Source organism: Paramormyrops kingsleyae, chromosome 3 (genome assembly GCF_048594095.1).
Source record: "Paramormyrops kingsleyae isolate MSU_618 chromosome 3, PKINGS_0.4, whole genome shotgun sequence".
Taxonomy (NCBI): domain Eukaryota; kingdom Metazoa; phylum Chordata; class Actinopteri; order Osteoglossiformes; family Mormyridae; genus Paramormyrops; species Paramormyrops kingsleyae.
In genome coordinates, this window is record NC_132799.1 from 42273778 (window position 1) to 42299561 (window position 25784).

At 44.2% G+C, this 25784-nt stretch overlaps 1 protein-coding gene across 6 annotated transcripts in view; it reads right to left on the reverse strand.

The window, feature by feature from the left end:
- LOC111834693 (protein-methionine sulfoxide oxidase mical3a-like) overlaps positions 1 to 25784 on the reverse strand; it is a 94487-nt gene that overhangs the window by 40708 nt on the left and 27995 nt on the right. For 2 of the 6 annotated variants that reach the window (XM_072710322.1, XM_072710321.1), the window contains exons 2-16: positions 16887 to 17249; positions 16062 to 16269; positions 10750 to 10866; positions 10481 to 10582; positions 9666 to 9821; positions 9189 to 9289; positions 8033 to 8290; positions 7755 to 7870; positions 7328 to 7454; positions 6655 to 6727; positions 5892 to 6039; positions 4911 to 5107; positions 4714 to 4826; positions 4337 to 4405; positions 3801 to 3980 (exon numbers count right to left, since the gene is read on the reverse strand). In XM_072710322.1, the coding sequence (XP_072566423.1) occupies positions 3801 to 3980; positions 4337 to 4405; positions 4714 to 4826; positions 4911 to 5107; positions 5892 to 6039; positions 6655 to 6727; positions 7328 to 7454; positions 7755 to 7870; positions 8033 to 8290; positions 9189 to 9289; positions 9666 to 9821; positions 10481 to 10582; positions 10750 to 10866; positions 16062 to 16269; positions 16887 to 17162 (2241 nt within the window). In that variant the 5' untranslated portion in view covers positions 17163 to 17249. Of the gene's footprint in view, positions 1 to 721; positions 1250 to 1368; positions 1480 to 1644; positions 1705 to 3800; positions 3981 to 4336; positions 4406 to 4713; positions 4827 to 4910; positions 5108 to 5379; positions 5461 to 5891; positions 6040 to 6654; positions 6728 to 7327; positions 7455 to 7754; positions 7871 to 8032; positions 8291 to 9188; positions 9290 to 9665; positions 9822 to 10480; positions 10583 to 10749; positions 10867 to 16061; positions 16270 to 16886; positions 17250 to 25784 lie in introns of those variants that run through there. The other 4 variants (XM_023794263.2, XR_011989689.1, XR_002836057.2 and 1 more) reach the window with 4 other exon arrangements.

The following is a 25784-nucleotide window of genomic DNA, read 5'->3' on the forward strand; positions in this document are numbered from 1 at the left end:
TGACTCATCACGCTTGCACTTCCAGAACTGCAATTGAATAAATTCAATAGTAAAACATTTCTGGTAAGCTATAAAATACTCCCAGCACATATGGCATGAGTGATCTTTGTTCAAATTGGACAACAAGACCATAATCTTGTGGTACCGGGAAGAATTGAACGGTGAATTCTCGATTTTCAGAGTTTCACCACAAACATAAAAAGTAATTTGGACTATAGCAGATTGTGTATTCTAGCATTATTTATTAAAAAGCTTGCCACTGTGCAAAATTTCACCAAACAAAGGAACAGCTCTTCTGTAGAGAGTAGCAATAAACTAGATTATAAAAGCTCTCTTTCCCATGACAGGAGCAAGAGGTTAAAGCTTTACATTGCAGGGCATTTTTAAGAGAAAGACACCCCCTGCTAGCATGCCGTCATATGGGTTCCCTCTCCAATAGCAGCTGTGAAGGGCCCCTGTAATCATGCAGTCATACAGGGTCCCTGTTAGCGTGCTGTCACATGGGGCCCCTCTCCAATAGCAGCTGTGAAGGGCCACTGTTAGCGTGTGGTCATATGGGAACCCTCTCCTATAGCAGCAGTGAAGAGCCACTGTTAGCATGCAGTAATATGAGGCTCCTCTCCTATAATGACTGTGAGGGCTCTCTGTTATACAGGGCCTCCTCCCTGCAGCAGAGGCAGGAGGTTAGCAGACAGCCACACTGCAGACCACAATGTGCTACCTGTCTGAAGGTGTCAGGGGAAGGGGGTGCCCCGGAGAGGAGCTGGTCCTCTACATGGGCCATCCAGGACTGGTCCTTAGCCTCCGGGAGAACAATCACAAGCCACAGAGATGAGACACAAGACAGCATTTGCACTCAGGCAGGTTGTATTAGGAGGTATTAGCAGGTAATCCCAACCACATGTGTAAGTGATAGACACGGCTTCTTGACTGAAACTGCATGTTCATACATGGTGCTGCTCTACCTGGCTTCTGTATCAGTATCTGCTAGACAAATGTGTGGTGTCATGATGTGTGCATCCAGTGCTGGATCTATGCTCCTCTCAGTCTGTGAGCTGTATAAACGCTACATGAACTATGTAGCTACACACGTGTGTGTCAGTGCTCTCTCCAACCAGCAAAGTTGGGGACACGTCACCTGAGTCTTCACAGGCTTCCCCGAGAGGAGGCAGGCCAGTAGGGCAGCCCTCTCCTGAATACTGGGGGAGCGCACAGTCTTCTGCTCCCTTGGGGGGCACCGCCACCACTCCTATAGGAAGAGGCCAAGTGAGCCTGTGTGAAAAGTGGAGGGTTTCCCTCCAAAACAGGCCTCATGACACTCCATATCGCCATTTTCTGCATCAGTGTGGTTTTGCAGGAGATACACACCCCAAACCAGTGTTCTGTCACTTTCAGGGTCAAAGGTGCAAAGTTTCAGCTGCAGCTAGTGGCAAGGTCTGACGAACGTTATAATTCTGTGGGCAGAGGTTCTGCAGACACCTGGGCCAGCAGCAAGAATACAAGCAGAACCCATTGAAGCGAAACACATGCCACAGAAGTGCACAAGCTTTGCCCGGGGTGCCACCGGGGTACACAGTGACGACTGAGAGGTAAAATTCCAGGAAGGACCCCCCTTCCACCATTTCGAGGGAAAGCTACGGTTACCCCATCAGTCGAAGGCTGCTCTACTGGGGCCTCATCCGTGTCCACCCCCCTGTCAATGCACTGCAAGGCAGAGAGACAGCCATTAAAAGTGAGGCCAGGGCAGCAGCAACCTAATCTGGGGGAGCCAGCTGAATAAGCGGCATGCTGGGGAGGATCCAGCAGGGACTCATTGAAGCCTCCCTGTTTCTGAGTCTCTGACACTGAATGTGTATGTGATACTGACTGAGCCTCTTACTGATATCATCTCCCTGAATAAATGCCAGACCATCCGAAGAGCCAGCCCGCCTACACACAAGGAGGCACACTTCCAGTCTGCACACAGAGCCCTGGGCTCCAGCTGTCACTAAATACCGCTACACATCTATAACATAAAACGGCAACAAAACCCAAGTGACCAGCACCAGATTTGAATAGACTGGGTTACTGCATTGTTAGGACGAGGTAGAAATCATGGTAGTCATTCTTCCTTAGGATGTCTTGCCTGACTGCAACCTCATATTATAGGTGTTAATGCCACATAGCTTCCTCTGAGCAATAGTCATAAGCACATGTTGCGATGAAAATTCTTGAATGGACGCTTTATAAAGATAAAACGAATGAGTACAAAGGCAGGAGGATCAGGAAGAAGGAGGGCTGGCAGCAGAGTACAGAGGAGTTAAATAGCTCTCTTCAGGTATGTCTCTGGGTCCAGACCATTTTCCCCTCACCGAGCAAGTGCAGATTTCCGTAGCTACAGTTCTAGTAAGCCAAAATTTCACACATACACTTACTGCGGAAAGGAGAAATACCAACATGCTTAAGACCAGTTCATACTTCACCGCACAGGCGCAACACTCGCGTATCGACTCTGCATATGTGTACACAGAAATGTTCATACTTCAAGCCGAATATTATTAATGATATAAAATATTCTGATATTCCCTGCACACGTACCACGGCAGTGATGTTTGTGTCCATTTCTCTATGTTTTACAAAGTCAGAGAACCAGCTCACAGGGTTGCCAACTTTGGTCAGCTGGCTGGCGTGACATTTTCAATTGAAGACAAGTCTGCACTTACTTACGCAAACATTTACATGTAAGTAACAGTTTTAATACCATGTGAAAAGTCTGTAGGTTTTGCAAACTACCCCGACACTTGTCAAAAGTATCCATGTTGGTATTTAAAGTGGAAGTCAGCAAATCAATCATGTGCAGTGTGTCCAGAGCTGCGGGTACACCACTGCATGGACACAAATCTGGAGTACAGCAGGCACTCACCCGTGGAGGTACACAATGACGTGAAGCGCATCATAAACATTGGAGCGGACACATCCACTAGTACACTTCAGCCAACAGACGTTGCTAGTTACAATACATGGTGATGGCTAGCAAAAGCCAGATATACAGTAATATGCAGTATGGAAACAGGCTCGCTTTCAGAAGAGTTTCGTCCCTACTGCCATACCTGCACTTAACTTGCCACATTAATTTTGTACCCATCAAATCTACGCTACTAATTGTGTGTATATGTTTATGTGTGCCGTTTTATGTATCTGTGCCTAACATGTTCAACATGTTAGGGGCCTGTAATGTACTAAGTCACACACAGTGAAGACAAATATCCTTATAGGACAATAAAGGCTATCTATCTATACAGGATCCCAGCCACTGATTAAGGAGTAGGATATATATGTGTATGTGTGTATATATATATATGACCTTCAAACACACACGCACACACACAGGATTCACACAGACATGCAGACGTACAGAGGATATCCTGAATATCTAATCTGGTAAGAAGTAGAAGGCTCATCTTAAAAATGACCTTCCCTCATTTCCTGGGTTCGGATGCCTCCCCCTCTGACTGCGACACATCCAGCAGACCTCATCCAGAATAATTAAATTCAACCATCCCCTCGAACCCAGGAAAACAAGGTCAGATACAAAGCACAGAGATTTATAAGCATAATGTGACGGTATAAATGGCTGCTCTGCTCTGCTTGGCTATCAATGCTCTGGGTTGCCATCACAGGCTGGCCGTTCGGTGACTCCCTTTGTCAACGTGTGTAGTGTGCATCGAATAACTTGGCTCATTCACTGGTGTGTGAAGTACCAGGAATCCTAGGCACTGGATCTGAGAGGTGGTTTCCACCGTAATCCACGTTGGGCGTACCTGTTGCTTCAGTCCCGGGGCCGAGGTTAGGGCCGGCGTGGGAGTGCTCTCCTCGAACTTGGCCTGCAGCTGGGTGGCCATGGACTTGACCCTGGTGTGGCTAGCACCGGTTGGGGTGCAGGAGTTACATGGGGCCTTCCTTTCCCGCAGAGGGGAGGAATGCGATGGCCCGTGATCCTCCTGGGGGGCAGAGGACTTTTTGGTCACACACTCAACCAGAAAATACATTATGTTCAGACAAAGCATCTCCTGCTCAGAGATTTTGGCATCATTGGGCTGGACAAGGAGGAACCAGCCAACCTGGCAGACTGGGAAGCCCTCTGGCCTGGTGAGTGATTGGTTTTACTCACACCATGCAAGTGGGCAGACTTAACCTCCATCTCAGTTTCGACCATGGCATACGAACTGCAGAAGGTCCTTTCCAGAACTTCTGGAACCTGACACACAATGCTACGCATGCCCTCCCGCATCTCACCCCTGACGAAGCTGTACTGCATTAAAACATCCAGAAACCCCAACATCAAACCATTGCTCACATCCTCCGACTGGCCAGCCTGGCTCGTCTTTCTCCTCTTCCCAGCTTCCAGATCCTTCTCCTTCTTGTCCTGGAAAAGAGGACACAGCCAGTGAAGCTCTACACCAGCCATTAAGAAGAGTTATGTTGATGATAAATTGAGCTTTATTCATTAAAGCACTAATTGATAGCTTCAGGCTTCACAGTGATAATTAGCTTCATTGCTAAGGTAGAAATATGCATCAATGTAAGCCTAAGGCAGCTACAAAATGCTATTGATCAATCAAATGAGGATGAGGAGTCAGAGCTAATGTATCTGTCTTCAGAGTCAGAGTCACTTGGCCTATCCTGTAGTCTGGGCAAGGATGAGTGTGAGAGGAAAGCCTGGGAGATGCCTACCTTAGGGTTACGCTTACGAGAAATACTCTGGCCCAGCTTGTTCAGGAAGGAGATGGGTGACTTGGTGCTGGCAATCAGAGCTGCCTTCTCCTCGGGACTTAGGTTCTGGTTTTCTGAAAGGGGGATTAAAGCCTTTAGGGAAATGACAGCAACCAAAAGGGATGCCCTATGTCAGGCTGTGCATGTCCATTGCTCACCACCAGGGGGCACTGTGTCCTTGAACATCTCATAGAACTGGCTAAGGTACATGACCATGGAAAGCTTGTCGGGCTCTGAGACTGATGACATGTCTTTGCCAGTCATGATGGGGCAGATGCCAAACTCGCGTTCAGCCACGTCAAATGCCAGCTGGTTGTTGTTCTCCACATCCTGCTCCTCCAAGAAGTCATAGTTTCTGCCGGGGAAAAAGGACACAATGGGAAGATAAAGGATAGATCAGAGTCTTTGATTTAAGGGCAATGGCACTCACATTCACTAAGCAAACACTCTGTGGATGGATAAAAGAAATACATGACAGTACACTCAACCAATGAGAAATAACCTTACAACACACTAAACCAAAGAGAAGTAACCTTACAGCATGCAACCAATGAGAAATAATCTTCTCCCTGTCCATCCGTGGCCATAGCATCCTATCATCACCCACCCATTCAGCTGTGTACCCACCTCGCTGAGCCTCTTACAGCTCAGGCTCTTCCACAGTTCTGTGGGCTCAGCAAGCTAGCAGTTAGCAGTCCAATGCTAAACCTTCAGGAAGCAGTCAGTGAAGGCCAGCAGAATGATTCATTCAAGTTGGAAACACTGTTCAGGCAGCTAGGGGAGCCTGTCGTGGCATGCAGAACAGTGACTCTCCCAGCCGCACATACTAGGCCTCCAGCTCATGGAGCTGCTCAAAACATGAAAAGCATGAAAGCTGAGGAAGGCCTGCAGGCTTGGCAGATTACAGATGGTACTGCCCATGCTTACAAATCTGTGTACTGCTCTACCTCTAAAATAAAACTCTTTGTGTAAACCATGGAAAGCCATATTTGAAGTTTGAAATAAAATCATCAGTTAAGCATTACAATTATCACAAATGATCTCAAACAGGTTTTGGGTTTGGAGGTAAGATTTGCCTTAGGACAGTCACACAGGTGTTTGTGCTTGGACCACGAGGTCCACCATATGCATCGACTCACATGAGGTCAGGCCGAAAGCGGTGAATCAGGGCACACAGGGCAAGGCCGCTCTTCCAGGACATGGTCAGGTCACTGACTGCTATATTCTGGTAACCCTCCGTCTGCCGCTGGCACCAGCTCAGCAACTTGTTGGAACGTGCAATGGATTCTGAGAAAAATGGTAAGGACACAGTTATCTATAAGTCCTGCTTTCTTGTGAACGGTGTACCCTATGACAGCATAACATGTTAGTCACATGTCCAAGCCAAGAAAATCCTTCAAGTCATAAGGGCCTGTAGCATTGCAGCATAATTCTCAACAAAATATTCAGGCCTGTCTTTTTTGAAAGCATCATGCTATCCCATTTGTTTTCTTAGCAGACAATTTGTCTGGAGCAACTGGGGTTAAGGGCTTTGTTGAAAGGCTCAACAGTGAAATCACTTTGCCAGACTCGAGATACGAACCAACAACCTTCTGGACACGGGCATTGACTTGTATGCCACAGAGCCACACACCAAACAGCAAAAATCACTGCGATTAAGTGCCAGGCAGCTTTTTTTTCCACTAAACCACTAAGCAAAAAATCACACATGCAAACAGCCATCTTTAATATCATCTCCATTGTTACCTTGCAAGACTCTCATAACTTGAGAGTTTTCTAGAATGAGAAATATATTTTTACGTTCATAATCGCATCAGAGTAAAGGCAGCAGACCGTCTGACTGTAGGGAGTTTTGGTCAGGCAGGGCCAGTTGCGCACGCAAACCTTGTGACTGCCACTCACCATTTCGCAACAGCTTGGGCGTGGAAGAGCCGACTGTGTTGTCAGTTTCACCCGTGTCTATGAGATGGCGCACCTGTGAAAGACATGGTCATCACATGGTTAGCACCAGCACCATAATCACTGTCACTATTGTCCATCCCACTCTCCACCAGGACTTATTTGACCATGTGGAGGGCCCACATGAAGGCCAAACACAGACGCAGTCCACATATTCATATCTTTAGGGGGGAATATTTATTTCTATAATAACTGTAATTCCAACTATGGCAACCTTAGTCCCCCCTTATCCCCAAAAAGTAAAAAGTTACAGGTTTTAACAGTTAGGTTTTAATTGTGGGAAAGTCTGGTGGCCATATATAATAATTACAAAAACATGCACTCGCACGCATACACACACACAGGGTTGTAATTATATCTTTGTGGGGACTCTCATTCATTTCTGTGGGGAAAACTCTAATCACGACATGACAACCTTAACCCTTACCTAGCCCTAACTTTAACCATAAGTAACCAAAAAAAAAATTTAAGTGTTTGGCATTTTTAGGTTTTTTACTGCATTTACTGATCTTTGTATGGACCTGAAAAATGGTCCTCACAATGTCAGAATAACAGGTTTTTATCACATTGTGAGGGACATTTGGTCCTCAAAATGTAATATAAACATAATCCACACCTGGCCAGGGCCCAGCAAGTTGAGGCTGATGTTGGGGTAGCGTGTAGTGGGGTCCACACTGTACTGGCTAAAGTTCTTGCTCACGTTCTCGGGGGTGGTCTGGGGTAGAAGTCGGTAGATGCTTTCTCTGTGATGGAGGGGAAGAGTGTTTTCAATTGAAAGGAAAAGTCACGTGATCAGAGCTGCTCCCATGCCCCAAGCTCACTGTTTGTATGTATATATGCATGGTGCCCCCCACCCCCATAGAGCTGTCCCAGTGCTGACCCCTGTTCCATATTAGCGTTCCCCATTCCTACGCCTGAATTCAATTTCCAAACATTTATTTTCCTGTGTTCCCCCCTGCCTCAGTGACCCTGTAGAGTGAAACAGAAGAGGCCCGTTCCAAATAAACTTGGCTTCCAATACCCCACCACACCACCTTGCTCACCTCTCAGCCAGCACCTCCAGCGGGGGGCAGCCTAGAGCCCAACTGCGCACCATCCATGCAGAGTCCATGGCGGCCAGGAAGCCCCGTGCGATGCCTGTGCCCATGGGCCAGAAAGGCTGGGGAAGCCAGTAGGGAGCACGATTACCTGGGCTCCACATATTCACCAGGTTTTCTCTCTCTCTCATTCCTCCCTCATCCCTCCATCTCTCCACCTCACCTTCAACAAGCTCTTCCTCTCACTCCCTCACCCAAAACCCTCCACACCCCATCCCCCTCACCTCCAGCAGGCTGTCCCCCACCAGCGCCACCAGCAGTTGGTGCCCATTACGCTGACGCACCAGCGCTGCGTTCTCTGATGCATACATGCAAGTGAAGTCAAACATGGCCACGTCCGGCTGCCCATAGTGGTTGATGGCAAAGTCCAGCGTGGGCAGCTGGTGGTTGGTGGAGAAGTCAGCAGCCTGGCGGGCATAGGCCAGCAGGGCGATCTGGTCCACATTGCCCCGTGAGAGCAGCAGCTCCGTGTCAGCATAGTCCTATGAGGAAGGGGGGGACAGATTAGCCATGGCCAATGATCTGAAAGGGGGGGGGGAGAGAGTCAGTCACTGAACATACTGAGCACAAACTCACTCACCGTATGACCAATGCTGGCCTAAACTGAAATATAATCAATCAATCAATCAATCAATCAATCAATCAGACTGGCCTCCCGTGACTCAGCGATCAATTGGCTAAAGATAAAGTTGGCCCCTTTGTATCAATTACTATCCTTCATAATCACATGGCATACACCCTGACTGACGGCAATAATAATGGTCATCAGTCCTGAACAGCTGCAGCAGACAGCTCAGTGGCTATCACAGCTATGCTGTTTTGTGACAGAGATGGGCAGCAGAAATACTGCAGCCTAGCAAAGCTCCTGGAACAGATACAAGATGGCTGTTCCTTTCTTCAAGCTGTCATATAAGACTAGCATCTGCTACTGGAACGCTAATGCTAACAGAATAATGGGACAGCAGTCTTCCTGTCATGTTTCCTCACTTTGTAGCAGCTCACAGATTCACTCCTCTCTGGCCCAGTGCCAATTGCCCCGTAATCAGCCAAATAGCGTGGTACGTCACTGAAATAGCTCACAGTGAAGAATAGCAGAGGGCTCTATACCCTTGATCAACACCACCCCATATTAAAAACAAAATGCTGGACACCACACCAGGGGGTGTGGGGGTTAACTTAAGTTAGAAATCATGACCGTCTAATAACAGTTAAGGAAAGGAGCATTCCTATTGGACAGTCATGACTTCTAGCTCAAGTTAACCCAGCTAACTGAGAAAATCTGCTTTGTGGAACACCCCCTAAGAGTAGGAGTAAGAGTAGTGAGTGTCGTACCATGTGCGTGTAAACATCACACATGAACATGACAAATGGCAGACTCACGTGCAGAATGACTCCTTTTTCCAGAAGACTCTGCTTTTTGGCAGTCATGACAAAGTAGTGGGTGTCATCCTTATAGTAAACAATGTTTTCCAGGTCAATTCCTGGGAATGGTTAAAGTAGTAAGTCAGTTTCCCATCTCACACCTCTATCACTGCAAAATTAGTCACACAAAAGACATGGATGCTGAGATCAGGCTAGTCTAAGGAAGACAAAATCTCATACTCATAATTCACAGGAAAAATTAATTACATTTCTCTTAAGTGACTCCCAATGCAATGAGAGATGGAGGCACAGAGTAGAAGAACTGACCAACAGGTGTTTAGAAAGAAAAAGGTCCACAAACAAATTCATCTATTTATATTCACCTTGGTCAATTTTCTGTCGCCATCATCTGTGATTTTACATTTAAATGATCGACTTGATTGAGCTGGAGAGTGGCTAAGGTCATTATGAAACTTGAAACTACACACTGCTGACCTGTGGCTTCCCTGAGGTCCTGGAAAAACTTCTGGTTGAAGATGAAGGCCACGCCACTGATCTCCTCCACCTTGGCCTCAGCAGTTGTGTTGCGGTTTATGAAGTTTGCCGTGATGGCAATGGCCAGCTTGCCCCGGAACTCCTTCCTCTTAAACCCTAGGCAGCAGCAGGGAGGGGTGGAACCAGGGAGAAAGAAGGTCACATGGGGGTAAGGAGATCAAAGTGAATGAGTTCCACATATCGTATCTCTCTACCACCAAACATAGCAGAGGACATGGACACCAGCCACAAACAACAGTTTATCCTGTGGCCAGCAGGAAGGACCCTAGTGACAGGGGTGAGGGTCTCGCACATTAGTGCATTCTCCCTTCCCCCACACCATGGACAGCAGAAGCGGCATGTGCTGGATGAATGCCAGGAGGGAGCAACTGAGACCCTTAGGGCAGACAGACCCCTGAAAGGCCTCACTAGGCCTGTGTGAAGATACAGTCACAGTGGAAGGAACCATATCCCCCGTCCTTCTGTCATTATTTCGTTATTTAGCTATGCCTTTTTACGCTTTCTGATTTAATTTATTTTTAATGCTTTGGCAAAGCTATCTTCTGTCTGGCAAATTTCACAGAAACAGGAAGAACAAAACAGTAAAGCACAGACAGAAATGGAGACCAACTGACACACAAACAGCAAGAAATTGAAAAACAAATGCAAATAAGACCATTAATCAACCTAATGCGAGTCACCATGCTTTTCAGCCCATTCGAGGTAGTGCTCCAGGTTCCAGTCCCTCTGGGAATATTCTTCACTTGTGTCCATACCTGACAGAGTGTTCCTCCTCCCATCTGCCCCAATGACAATGTCGAACTCCATCTCATTCACGGGGTGTGTCCTGGGATGGACCACAGTTCTCCATCCGATTCCTGCAGAGTAGAATTAAATGCTCATTCAGGTGAGACATTAACAATATACGCAGGAGCAGCAACATTGCTATTACCCCAATAGAGGGTTGATCTGCTTTTCAAGTAGCTACTGCCAGCAGCCATTTTGGTCCAACTCCCTCCAGACTGCAGGAAGGTGGAGAACTTACTCGCTTTCTCCTGATCCTCTGGGGGTTCCACTAAACCCTTGAACTCCACATTGACGTGGATTTCGATGCCCAGAAGCAGCGCCACCTTCAGCAGCATCAGCTGAAGCTGGCGGATACCTGCAAATGCAACTGAGGTCATGCCACATCCCTATGTCGCTCTGCTTTTAAGATCTCAAAGTGTTGAATGATTCACCTCTAAGACTATTCTTTAGCAGCCAGTAGGAATCAACATCATCCACATCTCAGACATCTTCGCTGCATCGGTATAACAATACTGCCTAGTTCAACAGTGGAGACTGTACTGATGACAGATTCACAAAGTTATCCACTTAATTGGTACGTGGTTGGTTCCCCATCAGTAGCAACTGGACGGTACAGTTGAGGACAAAATCATTAGCCCCCCTATGAAATTTGAAGTTTCTTCAAGATTTTCCAAAGTGCATTTTTAACAAAGCAAGGAATTTTCAACGTAGCATTTCTGAACATATTAGTTTTCTTTAGAAGGAATAAATTATTTATATTTGCACACAATAGCAGAATTATTTCAGAAAAAAACAAAAATGACCAGGGACAATATTATTAGCCCCCTTTAAGAAATTACAATTTATTGAGCCATTGTACAAGCCACTTATGTATAACAATGTGCTTTAACTTCACAGGTGATTTAACTTAACAATTAAGTTAAAACTGAAGGTATACAACTGAGTGTAAAATCCTCATTAAGGGTCATTCAGCTGTCATTTGAGAAAGCACCATGCCAAAAACAAAAGAAATCAGCTTGGACTTGAGAAAAGGAATTGTTGATGCACACAAAGCAAGAGAAGGATATACAAAGTTACAACAGTGTTTCCAAGTGTTAAGAACTGGAGTGAGAAATATAATCTGGAAATTCAAAGAGAGCCACACAGTACAGAAGAAGCCTGGCAGAGGTAGGAAGCGAAATATTTCAAAGATCCTGGAAAGGAAACTAGTGAGAGATGTGTCCAAAGACCCCAGAACAACTGCCAAGACACTAAAGAATGACTTGGCCAAGTCGGGAATGGTGGTCTCAAAGAAGTCAAAGAAGACAATCACTAGAGCTCTGTACAGGAATGGACTTCGAGACTGCAGACCAAGAAGGACTCCACTTTTGCAGAAGAGACACCTTCAAGCCAGACTAAAGTATGCTCAGGACAACCTGGAGAAAGATGATGTATACTGGAAGCATGTTCGATGGTCAGATGAGACTAAACTAGAGCTCTTTGGCCATAGAGACACTGCTAATGTTTGGAGAAGGAAGGGAGAGGCGTATAACCCAAAGAACACCGTCCCCACAGTGAAACACGGTGGTGGGAGCATTATGTTGTGGGGATGCTTCAGTGCATCAGGAACTGCAAATGTTGTCAAGGTGGAAGGAACTATGAACAAAGAAATATATGTGGAGATCTTAAAAGAAAACCTTAAGCAGTAGGCAGCAAAACTGGATCTGGGTTGTCACTTCGTCTTGCAACACGACAACGATCCCAAACATACGTCTCTCCTGGTGAAGAACTATCTCCAGAAGACCAAAGTGGCCTACACAAAGCCCTGACTTAAATCCAATAGAAAATCTGTGGGGTGAACTAAAGAAGAAGGTCCATGCCAGAAGGCCATCAAATCTGGAGGAGCTTGAGAGATTTACCAAAGAATGGGCTGGGATTCCTCAGATGAACTGTCAGAGACTTGTTGAAAACAACAACAAATGACTGCAGGCTGTTATCCAACAAAAAAGGATACACAATTGACTATTGATATCCAGAGGGCTAATAATTTTGACCATGGTAGTTTTTGGTTTCTGTGGCATATTTTCATTTCTGTGTGAAAAGTAAAATGATGTAAGCATTCAAAATAAAACTGAGATGTCTAAAAAAAGCCATGTTAAATATTATTTGCTGTATTTAACTGCACTTGGGAAATATTTTTAAAACAATGAGATTTTTTTAACCTCTGTTTATCGAAATTGTGCTTTTGAACCATCTAGAAGTAATCCAGTGTTTCGGGTTTGGCATAACAATGGTATAAAATCGATTAGTGATTTGTATACAGACAATATATTTTCTTTGTTTGAACAGCTTTCCACTGCATATAACCTCCCCAATCATCATCTCTTCCGTTTTTTTCAAATTAGGGATTTTGTTAAGAAACAGTTTCCCCATTTTCCAAACCGTCCTCCAGAAACCTTGCTAGACACTCTTCTCTCCGTGGACCCTGTTGCAAAGGGTTGCATTTCAGTTTTGTACAAATCCATTTGGTCAACGTCTTCAACGTCCCTTTTTGCCATTAGAAGTGTATGGGAGGAAAGCCTTAACGTTAAATTTTCCGAACAGCAATGGAACTCTGCTTTGTCTCTTGTTCACTCATCATCCATTTGCGCTCATCACCGTTTAATTCAATGAAAGGTTTTCTTTCGGGCCCATTACACTAATGCTAGACTGGCGAAAATTTATCCTTCAATAAATGACGCCTGCTATAGATGCAATATGTCTCCAGCGAACCATGTACATATGTTCTGGTTATGTCCCAGGTTGGGGCCTTACTGGACATACATTTTTGACACTTTGAGCAGGGCCTACAGCTGTAAGATAGCCCCAAATCCACTGTCTGCAATTTTTGGTATTCCCCCTTCCGTAGGTTTGCCAAAATCATTTACTCGAGCTCTAGCTTTTACTACTTTATTAGCCCGCAGGCTGATTCTGCTCAATTGGAAACTTCCCCAGCCCCCTTCACCCTCTCGCTGGATTCGAGAGGTGCTGTATAACTTGAAGTTAGAGAAGCTGAGGTTTTCAATAAATGGATCAGTTAAGTCATTTCATGACACCTGGGATTCTTTTTTGCAATATGCTGACTCTGTTGATTTGGAGAATGATTGACAAGTGTTGCTGCCCTGTTTTATTTATTTTGTTATTATTGTTATTATTATTACTATTAGTATGTATTATTCTTCTTATTATTATTATTTATTTATTTTTAATTTCTTTCTTTATATTCCTAAATTCTTTATATCTGTTCGTTGCTAATGATACGTGTATGTGTGTGTCTATGTATCTATGTCTGGCCTCGTGTTCAGGGAGTTGGGTGGGTTCTTGTCATGCAACTTGACCTGTTACAATTACAACCTTTGTAATTATGCGTGCTGTTTTGTATGTCGGGATTTATTGGTTTGAAAAGTGTTCAATAAATAAAGTTGGAAAAAAAACAAAAAAAAAAAAAACAATGAGATTTTCATATGGGGGCTAATAATTTTTTCCTCAACTGTATATAGCAGGCCGACCCACGTGACATTTCTCTAATCACTACCAGTCACATGTTTAACTAATAAGGTATTAATAAACAATCACTACTAGTCATATAATAAGGTAACTGCTTATGTCCTGCAGGTCGTAGAAACTCAAAAATCTTGAGAATCAAAATAAGAACATAAGAACACAAGAAATTTACCAATGAGAGGAGGCCATTGGGCTCATCAAACTTGTTTGGGGAGAACTCAACTAATAGCTCAGAGTTGTTAAATTCTTATCTAGCTCTGATTTAAAGGAATTCAAGATTTTAGCTTCAATGACACAAACAAGAAGACTATTCCATATTCTAACTACACTCTGTTTAAAAAAAGTACTCTCTCAAATTCAGTTTAGAATGTTCTCCAGTTAATTTCCACCTATGGCCAAGAGTTCTTTTAGTAATTATTTGGTTGAATAGCATCCAGACCTGTTAAAATCTTACATATCTATATCATGTCCCCTCTTAGTCAATTTGGGAGTATAATTGGGCTGGAAGCACCTGAAAGCGGTTTGACACGGTCAGTTCAGGTGATGCCACCTCTGTAGAGTGTGTGTGTCCTTTCTTACGTCTATGACCTACGGTCACCAAGCTCTCTCGACCTCTCTGTTCTTCATTCTCCACCCTCCCCATTTGTGGTGTACACACTATCTCTTCTAACTCCGTGTTGTGTCGGATAAGAGGCAGTTGCTCTCCTAGACCATGAGTGAGTCTACCAGCTGATATCGCTCGCAGATGAAGTCCAACTGGACGCAAGCATCCAGAAGGGTAAACATCTCGTAATTACAACACTGAGCTGACCCCATAATTAACCATCTCACTATGACCCCGTCCCTTGCTCCCAGCACAGCATATTTATATACAGTATTAAACTCTTTAGTTGATTTAATTAACATATGGTTAACCCTCTGGGGTCTAGGGGTAGGGAACACACTTTCACTGACTGGGGCATGGTCACACATTTCATTCAATATCATAAACTTAATTCATGGCAAATAAATTATTTCTTATATATTTGTTTTGGCATTACACTCATATTAATTTTAATGTACGTTGTAAATATGTCAGATTTATCAAGTTTGTAATTTGACATAAAAGTACAGACATTGCAAAATGCATTTTGGAACACTTGCAGAAACATTATAAGAGTACATAGTAAGCAATGGTGGCAGTTTGTTTTGATCTAAGATATCTGATCACCAAAGTCTTGGGTACATGAAGATGACTAAATGTTGTAGTTGCAACATTCAGTTGGATAAATAAACAAGAAAAACCTAACTCATGTCAGTATTTCTGGCCTCCTTCCATTGAATACGTAGGATCATGCCATGAATCATGTGTATGCATGAGCCATTCACACCTGGCCACATCCTCCCCCCCTTTCATGGTGCTGATGGGGATGTACAGTATCTGGATTGCGCTTCACTGTTGCGTTGTTCACCAAATTACTATCTGAATGCGATTTGAATATGCGGTAATGTGGCTATTTAGAATGCAAATAGCGAGGGCGGTACTACACGCCCCGATGCAGGTAAAACAAAGAAAGGTGACATGGTTTACTTTTTGCCTATTTGACCTAATTTAAAAAAATGTAATACTTCAAACAATGGACATTTTGAAAAGAAGACAGATTACGGATTTAGTCAGCGTTTTTTTTCATGTTTCTACAATAAGATTTCAGCGAGTTATGAACTGAAATACACAAGAAAGATAAGATACGTGGCATCGCCAACGATGCCCTTGTCCCCAGAAGGTTAACACTTATGTTGAAACTGAACTTTTTAATTATCAAATAGAGCCGGAGAGATAAAAACCTACAAATTAAACTTTTAAAATAACCAAATTAACTATTACTTACCAGAGAATAACTTCTTACTGAACCATTTAAAGCTAAAATAATTTACACCACTCTCTCTCAGTGAAGCAATCCCAGCAACCTCTGCCTCAGCTAGATGCATGGGTTAGCATGAGTTTGATGTGTCAATGAAAATGCTTAGCCAAATGAAAGAAAGACTTACTGATGTGATCTATGGAACCAGCACAGAACTTCCCATAGAACTTCTTGGCCCCCAGGCCACGCAAGTCCTGGATGGTAAAGGGCCAGAGGTGGAGTACATTGTTGCGTGAGAAGGCATCTCTCTTCTCGAGAAGGACCACCTTGGCCCCCAGGAAGCCCAGTTCGATGGCCGTCCTCAAGCCGCATGGCCCCGCGCCAATGATCAGGCACTGTAGGCAAGCCAAGCAGAGGCACGTACTGATGGAAACAGGGGTGGGTTCGAGTCTTCATAGGAACAGCTAAACTAAGTTGTGATTGCAGATAGGTGACCAAAAGACTACCTAGTACAGTCTTCTATAGGCGAATCCTAAGCTGAAATCTCTCTAGCTATTTGAACTGACAAATTAATCAAAAGCAATACCACATTAGTTAAAACACATCTGTTGAGTGATTAAATTTATTGTGATTTAATTACGATGCAGTCTATTCCATGATTTCATCAGTTCAGAATGAAGAATCAGCATGACCAATCACAGCCCCTTTCTGAGCTTTAAATGGGTTTTTAAACAAGGTTTTAGTTGCATACTCATACATAATCATGCGCATTATGCACTATAATGATGCCCCAGCCCAAAAGTAAAATGCTTAGAATGTGAAATACTAGGCTATAGCATTAAAAAACATAAGGATAACAAAGTTACCAATTTACAGATAAACATGAAATGTGATAACAATACGGTAACACAGATTACTAGAACTGGGTGTTACAATTATCTACTAATTAACTACTAAACCCCCCCCCCAATGATAAAGGATGAAAAATGGGCAGATGATCCTGACCACTTACCCTGGAGTTGGCACACGCACGACCCTTCTTGTAGTCCTTGTGAGAGGCCCGTTTATCTAATTTGGCCCAGAGGGCCTTGGCCTTCCAATAGTTGAGCCTGGACTTTAGCTTGTGATAAAAGATGCGGTACTCGCTGGGTTTGAGGTCCAGGAAATCACACAGCTCCTGAAAGGCCTTGAGTGTGCCCTTGCAGGTGGAGGCCTGGACGAAGCGGTCAAACAGGACATGGGAGTGGTTCAGCCCCTCACCCCTGGCACCCAGGTCCCCGTCTCCCATGGTGAGGAGGTACAACCTTCCCGCCTGGAGCCCACTCTGTCAGTCAGTCCAATCAGCTACAGCTTCCAGGTTCCAACATCTCCGTACCTGCACCAGGGGATGGTGGCCAGACATAAGAGAAATGCAGAGCCTTATGCATGAACAGCAGGCCAGGAAACATATCAAGATACACTGTATGGATAAAAGTATTGGGACACCTGGCCATTACACCCACAAGAATTTTAATGACATCCCATTTTAAACTTACAGTATAGGCATCAACATGGAGTTTGTCCCCTCTTTGCAGCTATAACAGTTGCCACTCTTTTGGGAAGGCTTTCCACAAGATTTTGGAGTGTGTCTGTGGAAATTTTTGCCCATTTGTCCAGAACAGTATTTGTGAGGTCAGGCACTGATGTTGGACCTGAAGGCCTTGCTCGCGATCTCTGTTCTAGTTCATTCCAAAGGCATTTGATTGGGTTGAGGTCAGGGCTCTGTGCAAGCCAATCAAGTTGTTCCACACCAAATTCATCCAACCACGCATTTATGGACCTTGCTTTGTGCACTGGGGCACAGTCATGTTGGAACAGAAAAGGGCCTTCCCTTTTCCCATAGAGCTGGAAGCATAGAGTTGTCCAAAATGTCTTGATAGGCATAACAAAAAGAAAAAATCTTGTGGAAAGCCTTCTCAGAAGAATGGTAGTTGTTACAGCTTCTAAGGGGGGGACCAACTCCAAACTGAGGCCTATGGATTTAGATGTCATATAGTGTATGAACAGGAGGTTTACATTTATAAGCCATTGGCATTCAATGAGATAGGGAATAAACATCATCCTAGCAAGAGGCCCCTCTGCAACAATGTGGACCCTCTAAAAAGAGAAGAATGGATACAGATGTATGACAAACAACAAAAGACCTAGAAAGAGCTGTCCTTCCAGAGCAGTGTAGAAATAAATTCCAAATGAAAACAAGGACATGTACTTAAAAACAGCATCATCAAGCCCTAGAGCTGAGCCTCTTCACCTATTCATAATCTCACATAGTTCTGACTGGGGATTCATCACATAGGGATTCGGTGTTCTTAACAGAGAGGTGCACCATGTAAAAGCAGGTTTGATCCTCATAAGCAGGCTGGGCTAGGTTTGTTATTATTCTGAAACTTAGACACAGGCATGCAAAACAACATAATTACAGTAATGTTGTTGCAACCGGCCAGTGGCTCACGGTGAAGCATTTACTCATTGTCAGTCTGATGTAAAGTAAATATGGAGCAATTTCCCACAAGGTTAAAGCAGCGCCAAAACAATTTCGCAGGCCACGTTCAAACATAATGACATCATTGTGAGGTCCTTAAACAGGGAGAAAGTGCAGATACTGTGTGACAGGAGGAGAGCCAAAAAATTAAGGAAGTATCATTTCATCATGATGCTGGCATAAGTCTTGGTAGAATAGCAAAAAAGGAACTACAAAACAAAGGCAGGCCCTTGCCCGATAGAGGACAAATGGGTATTCAAATTATATACGAAACCACCCCACACTCTGAATGTGTATTGTGTTATTCATGTGTCACAAGGAAGATATACCCAGAGTTTGAATGAAATATGTATGTCTACTGGGAAGAAGGCAGCATAAAGGAGCATTCTCTCGGCCAATCATAGCCAGAGTAGGCTGGACTACTCTGAGTCCCAAAGGCGGGTTATCATCATGTTTGGGATCAGCCCTGTCATATACAAAAGGTGTACTTCTCAGTAGATGCTTTCCACCTAGGATTGAGCAGCAATTACTTGAGAGAAGAGGAATTCATGCTGTAACTGTAAATACAAATCCAGTTCCTCAACCACATACTTAGATCTACATATAAATGGAAATAAAAACTATCTAGAGTTTCACCCCAACTACTGAAACACCATTTCAATGAGCTTTGCTCTACAGCAAACGGACTGCGAGTGAGTTCACAGGCCATAGGTTAAGAGGTCCATCAATTCTGAAACTGAGTAAATTGTCAGTCTCATATGAAGATCAGGAAATTGATGAAGAGGAGAATGTTAAATGGTTCGGAGGATGAAGTTAGAATGGCAACACTACATGTAAACAATGTGCCATTTGACACTGCCAGAACAATCAAAATCTTTATCACTTGATAACTCTCATACAGGGCTGCCATATTTTCATTGTGTATCCATTCTTCTGCAGGGCATGATTAACCCACCCAAACACAGGTGAACCTGTATGACCAGACACACTAAAGGCAGTGAGGACTCTTTCCAAAGCAGCTATGTTCCTCGATGTAAACTCGCACGTGGATGAGTGAACATTACAGGACCAAGCTGCAAGCCAAGCCAAGCAACTTCTCCTGAGCTGTTAGCATTACAACGGAAGCCAGTGGCACACAGACAAGGCCAGATAGAGGCCCTATCCAGTAATTAGCAGGGTCAGAAGAGATTCTGGAATTGTGGCGTGTACGGCAGCCTCTTTCATTTAACAGAAGGCTGTGTCTAACCTATTCATATATGTAAATACTAGTGCTGTCAAATGATAAAATTTTTTAATCAGATTAATCACATGGTTCCTGTGGATTAATTTTGATTAATCATGATTAAATATCATTCATTTTTAATCTATATTAATCACATTTAATTTTGCATGAGCAAACAGACTTAAGAAAAAAGGGAATATATATGCACTTAACATGTTTATTGAACATTGAGTTGGATGCATTTAGGGCTGAAACGATTCCTCGAGTAATTCGAGTAACTCGATTACAAAAAATCATCGAGGCAAAATCCTCTGCCTCGAAGCCTCTATTAATTCATTTTAAAGTTCATGTCACGTTTTTTCGCAATGATTTTTGCATTACTGTGACAATGCACTTACGCTTACGTCACCCACGAAGCGGAAGGAGACGGCGGTGTTTTGATTTGAGGGCGCGAGCGCGGACTACTGTGGGCTGCGTAATGGAAGGGAGCAATGGCGATGAGCAAAGAGAAAACAGAAGAAAACGACAAAAAATGTCAAAAGTTTGGAATCATTTTAAATTAAAAAATAAAGAGAATGCTGTAGTATGTGTCCACTGTAAGGTCGAGCTAACTTACCACAATAGCACGTCGTCCATGCTGCAGCATCTCAACAGGAAACATCCGCTCTACTCAGAGACCGGAGGAGGACGCTCACCCGAGACCAGGTAAATAAATTCAATGTAGCGTTAAATCAATGCGATTGTTAATCGAGATAGGGGCTGTTAAATAATGTACGTTAATTATGTAAGGCCAAATGACTATTTCAATATTAGTCTAAATACTAGAACTCGTGGCCATAAGTGGAAATTAGCGGGAGAACATTTTAAAACAAATTTGAGGAAGCACTTCTTTACACAGCGTGTAGTCAGAGTATGGAATAGTCTTCCTGCTATTGTAGTGGAAGCTAAAACCATGGGTTCCTTTAAATCAGAGCTAGATAAGATTTTAACAACTCTGAGCTATTAGCTAAGTTCTCCCCAAACGAGCTTGATGGGCCGAATGGCCTCCTCTCGTTTGTAAATTTCTTGTGTTCTTATGTTCTTAAGGGATAAACCACAACGGTCAGTGCAATACTGCACGACGGATGTAGAGCTAGGATACTAGTAGCCTTGATAGCTAGCTAGCGATGCAAACTTGGGCTAACCTAGGTTACTTAAAACACAAAACACAAATCCGATTACCCGATTACTCGATGGAATTTTCAGTAGAATACTCGATTACCAAAATATTCGATAGCTACAGCCCTAGATGCATTCCATCTGCCACAGAAGTGCAATACCATGGACCCATATCAAAAAGCAAGATTTTTTGCTTAGCTGGACAACTTGTCGGATTTAAGGTACCTCAGTTTAAATGGTCTTTATCTTCGTTCGCTTACAATTAGCACGAACTACCATAAATCCGACAAATAATCCAACTAATCATGAAGTCCAATTCTAGCCCGGTTAATTGCCATTGTTAGCAATATCAGTTGATAACACATTACGTGCGGTGCTTTACATATAAAACTCCGTAGCAACACATCCACAGATAAGTTGGACGGTATTAGCGTGTGCGACCGATTTAATGAGCCACAAATGAGAAGTAGTGCTTAAACAGTATAAGACTACAACTTTCCCTTCTGTTGATAAAGGGCGCAGCCACCTTGGATTCTGAACTCGGGATCCTCTGTGCTGCTCCGAGATATTTCTCGGATGTCCGAGAAACGGGAGCGCATGTAGTCACTTCCGGCTTCAAAACTCCAGAATTCGACTCGGAATACAAGTTCCGAGGGGAAATGGAACGCACTAAAACTACCCGAAATGGGTTGACAGAGACATTTCAGTGATTTTGAATCATTCTGCGCTGCAGATGGGTTAATTGCGTTAAAAATTTTAATCAGATTAATCATGATGATGGATTAATCCGCGTTAACCTGTTAATTTTGACAGCCCTAGTAAATACACAATATTCCAGTCTTGCTTCATGAAAATACTACACCATTCCAAACATATGTGCATGATGTCTTTTGACAAATGCATGCCCCCCCCTATTTGCTACTGCATGCTGCTACATGGGCTTAAGAAGGACTCTGAACAAACACCTGAACAACACATGTTGCTGTATCCTCCACTTGCCCTCAGGGCCTCCCTCTCTCCTTCCTTCCCCAATACAGCATGCCTTTGTCCCCACCCACACCAGTCTCTGCCATTGCAGCCCCCCCAAAGCATCTGCCCCTGCCAACCCCCGAAGAGCCCCTGAGTTATGTTCTAAATACCCTATCAGGGATAGAGGCAATGTACAGCATTCTGTCAGCCTTTCAAACCTGCACATACTAACCCACCGATGCATGCCCCGCTCACCCAATAGAAGCCAGCCATAACTATGATTAGGCCTGTCATGATAAATTTTGCTGGACGATAAATTGTCCAGGGCTGTGGAGTCGGTAGATAAATGCTCCGACTCCGACTCCGACTCCGACTCCGACTCCGACTCCTCAGTTTCTAAATCTTCCGACTCCGACTCCGACTCCCGACTCCGACTCCTCTGTATGTATATACTATGCTAATGTATTTTCTACATCCATTGAAGGAAAGGAAGGCAACATACATGTCATTTCACCACAGAACTACTGGCTAGGAAGCCAACACTCTACTATAATGCCAGATTAAAGACAAACACAATGAAAACAAGGTTTCAAGGGTAGCGCATAGCGAAGGGGAGCCGACGGAGCTGAGAACACACCAGGTGATTTTTCAGGCGTTTGACGCGTGATGACTCGTTGAACGGCCGAAAAATCGGCAGTGCATCTGTAAATGTATGGGGGGCTTTAGGCTAGGTTCACAGTTCCCTGTAACAGTGGAACACGACACAATGGAAAGCGGTGCCGCACCTTACCTGTGCATTACATCCCATATAGTGACGCATACAGTCAATGAAAAGCATGCTTCATGGTTACTTGACATGTTCGTTTTGTGGTAACATTATGCACTGCATGCATTGGGCTTTATTCTTACAGCAGAGAAGTAGTTCATTATGACTGTTTGTGAATTGGGACATTTCAACTTACTTTTTTAATTCCCATTCAAATTTAGTAGGAGTCGGAGTCGGTTAACTTTTTGCCGACTCCGACTCCAGGTACCCAAAATTGTCTCTGACTCCGACTCCTCGACTCCGACTCCGACTCCACAGCCCTGAAATTGTCCCAGGAATTATTGCGATAAACAATAATATCGCAGTGATGTCATATCCGCCAGTGCAAAATACGACTCACTTGCTTCCAGTTTGAGTAACTATGAGCGCTAGAAAGGATAAACTTGTGTTTCAGAAGCTAAAAAAAAAAACAATAATAATAATTATTACGTGCACCACGTCCTCAAAATACAATCGAGTTTTAAGTTTCCACGCACACCGCTGGGAAAGTCGGCAAATCCAACATCCTCCCATACCCAAAAACTCGGGTATAGGAGGAGTTTGGCGAGGCCATGGAAGACGACTTCCGGACGGCTTCGAGGCGATTCTGGTCCACCATCCGGCGGCTCCGGGCGGGAAAGTGGTGCAACATCAACACTGTTTATGGTGGGGATGGGGTGGCTGCTGACCTCAACTCAGGACGTTTTGGGTCGGTGGAAGGAGTACTTCGAAGACCTCCTCAATCCCACTGACACGCCTTCCAATGTGGAAGCAGAGTATGGGGACTTGAGTGTGGACTCCCCTATCTCTGGGGCGGAGGTCGCTGAGATGGTTAAAAAGCTCCTCAGTGGCCGGGCCCCGGGGGTGGATGAGATCCGCCCGGAGTTCCTTAAGGCTCTGGATGCTGTGGGACTGTCCTGGTTGACACGCATCTGCAGCGTCGCGTGGACATCGGGGGCAGTGCCTCTGGACTGGCAGACCGGGGTGGTGGTCCCCCTCTTTAACCCCTTGGGACCGGCGATCCCGCCGGCGGGATCTGACAGAAATTTCGCAAAACCGTTTAAATAACTCCGCGAGTTTTTGTCATATACACATTTTAAAATTACTCTCAGAAACCTTGGACGGTCTACTTTTCAAATATATATAGGTAGAAACTAAATATATTTTTACAGCTTCGTGATACGAATTGAAAGAACAAGAGTGACTGACTTAAGCGTCTGCGTCTCGAAGCGGCTCTGATCGCCCACCCACTTGCAAATCGCGCTATTCGCATGATAATAACATGATAATCCGACAGTTAGTATTGGGTAAAGAAATATGTGAATACGCCCATTGTGACCGAAATAAACAAGAGCACATGTCTGGGTAGTGTTTACACTGATCGGCTACAATATAGCACACGGATACGTCTCTGCCGCTGAAGCTTTGCGCCAGTGTTGCCACTTTCAGCAGCGAAGCTCATACCTGTGTTCATAGCTCAGTGGGCTAAGCCTGTGTGCCTGCAATCACGTGGTCGCCGATTCAAACGCAGCGTATTTAGAACGTGAATAGCGATCTTCCGCTGAGAGCGGTCCTAAACGCTCCCGACGCAAGTAAAACCAAGAAAGGTGACACGATTTGCTTTTTTGCCTATTTAACCTAATTTTAAAAACTTTAATACTTCTGACAATGGAAGTTTTGAAAAGAAGACAGGTAACGGATTTAGTCAGTGTTTTTTTCATGATTCTACATAATGATTTCAGCGAGATATAAACTGAAATACACGAGAAAGATACACGGTCGATGATGCCCTCGTCCCCAGAGCGTCAATAATAGTTACTGCATCATATTTATCGCTTTCTATATTTATATAGTCACAGTTTTTCATTTTTCATTCCATCTATCAATAAACTGTGAAAGGGATTTTATTGTTGCTACTTTTCTTGCGTTTCAAACTGCCTTTCCAAAGTGATGGGTGTGGGGTGCAGTGACATTCCAGACTGATGGGCCATTGACAGTATGCAAACTACTACAGGTGTGAGGATACCTATCTCATCAATATTCATTGTGAAGACCACTGACTTTGAGAAAAAGAGTGTCACTCCAAAGTTCTAACACTTTAGTAATCAAACCATATAAAATTTCTGAATGTCACTTTTACCTATGTGTAGCCAACCCGTGTCTATAAGCTTCAGAGCTCAAAAGTCTTACCTAGAAATGTCTATAATGTGATTTTTTACAATTTCTCAGCATGTCTGAAAATAGGTTTTTGAAAAGTATATGTTTAAAGTTGATTTTAACAAAAAATAGAATAATAACATTCTAAGAGGTCTCAGATTATTGGTGCTGAGTTTGTGCTGAATAAAAGCAAATGTATTACTTTGGGATAAATGTTTTTTAGATAGGTGAAATATTTTAAAATGTCAAGGCATGTCAGACTACCTCGAAAGTGGAAAAAAGGCCTCAGGGCCCAGGGGGTTAAGAAGGGGGACCAGAGGGTGTGCTCCAACTATAGGGGGATCACACTCCTCAGCCTCCCTGGTAAGGTCTATTCGGGGGTTCTGGAGAGGAGGGTCCGCCGCCTTGTCGAACCTCGGATTCAGGAGGAGCAGTGTGGTTTTCGCCCCAGCCGTGGAACAGTGGACCAGCTCTATACTCTCCGCAGGGTTCGGGAGGGTTCATGGGAGTTTGCCCAACCAGTCTACATGTGTTTTGTGGACTTGGAGAAGGCATTCGACCGTGTCCCTCGGGGAGTCCTGTGGGGTTGGTCCGGGAGTATGGGGTGCCGGGCTTCCTTTTAAGGGATGTTCGGTCCCTGTATGACCGGTGCCAGAGCCTGGTCCGCATGGGTGGCAATAAGTCGGACTTGTTTCCGGTGAGGGTTCGACTCCGTCAGGGCTGCCCTTTGTCACCGGTTCTTTTCATAGTTTTTATGGACAGAATTTCTAGGCGCAGCCAGGGCGTTGAGGGTGTCCGGTTTGGTGACCTCAGGATTAGGTCTCTGCTTTTTGCAGATGAGAATCAGCACCTCCAAATCCAAGACCATAGTCCTCAGCTGGAAAAGGGTAGAATGCTCCTTTAAATCAGAGCTAGATAAGATTTTAACAACTCTGAGCTATTAGTTAAGTTCTCCCCAAGCGAGCTCGATGGGCCGAATGGCCTCCTCTCGTTTATAAAGTTCTTATGTTGCTGTTCAGCCAAATGACTATTTCAATATTAGTCTAAATACTAGAACTCGTGGCCATAAGTGGAAATT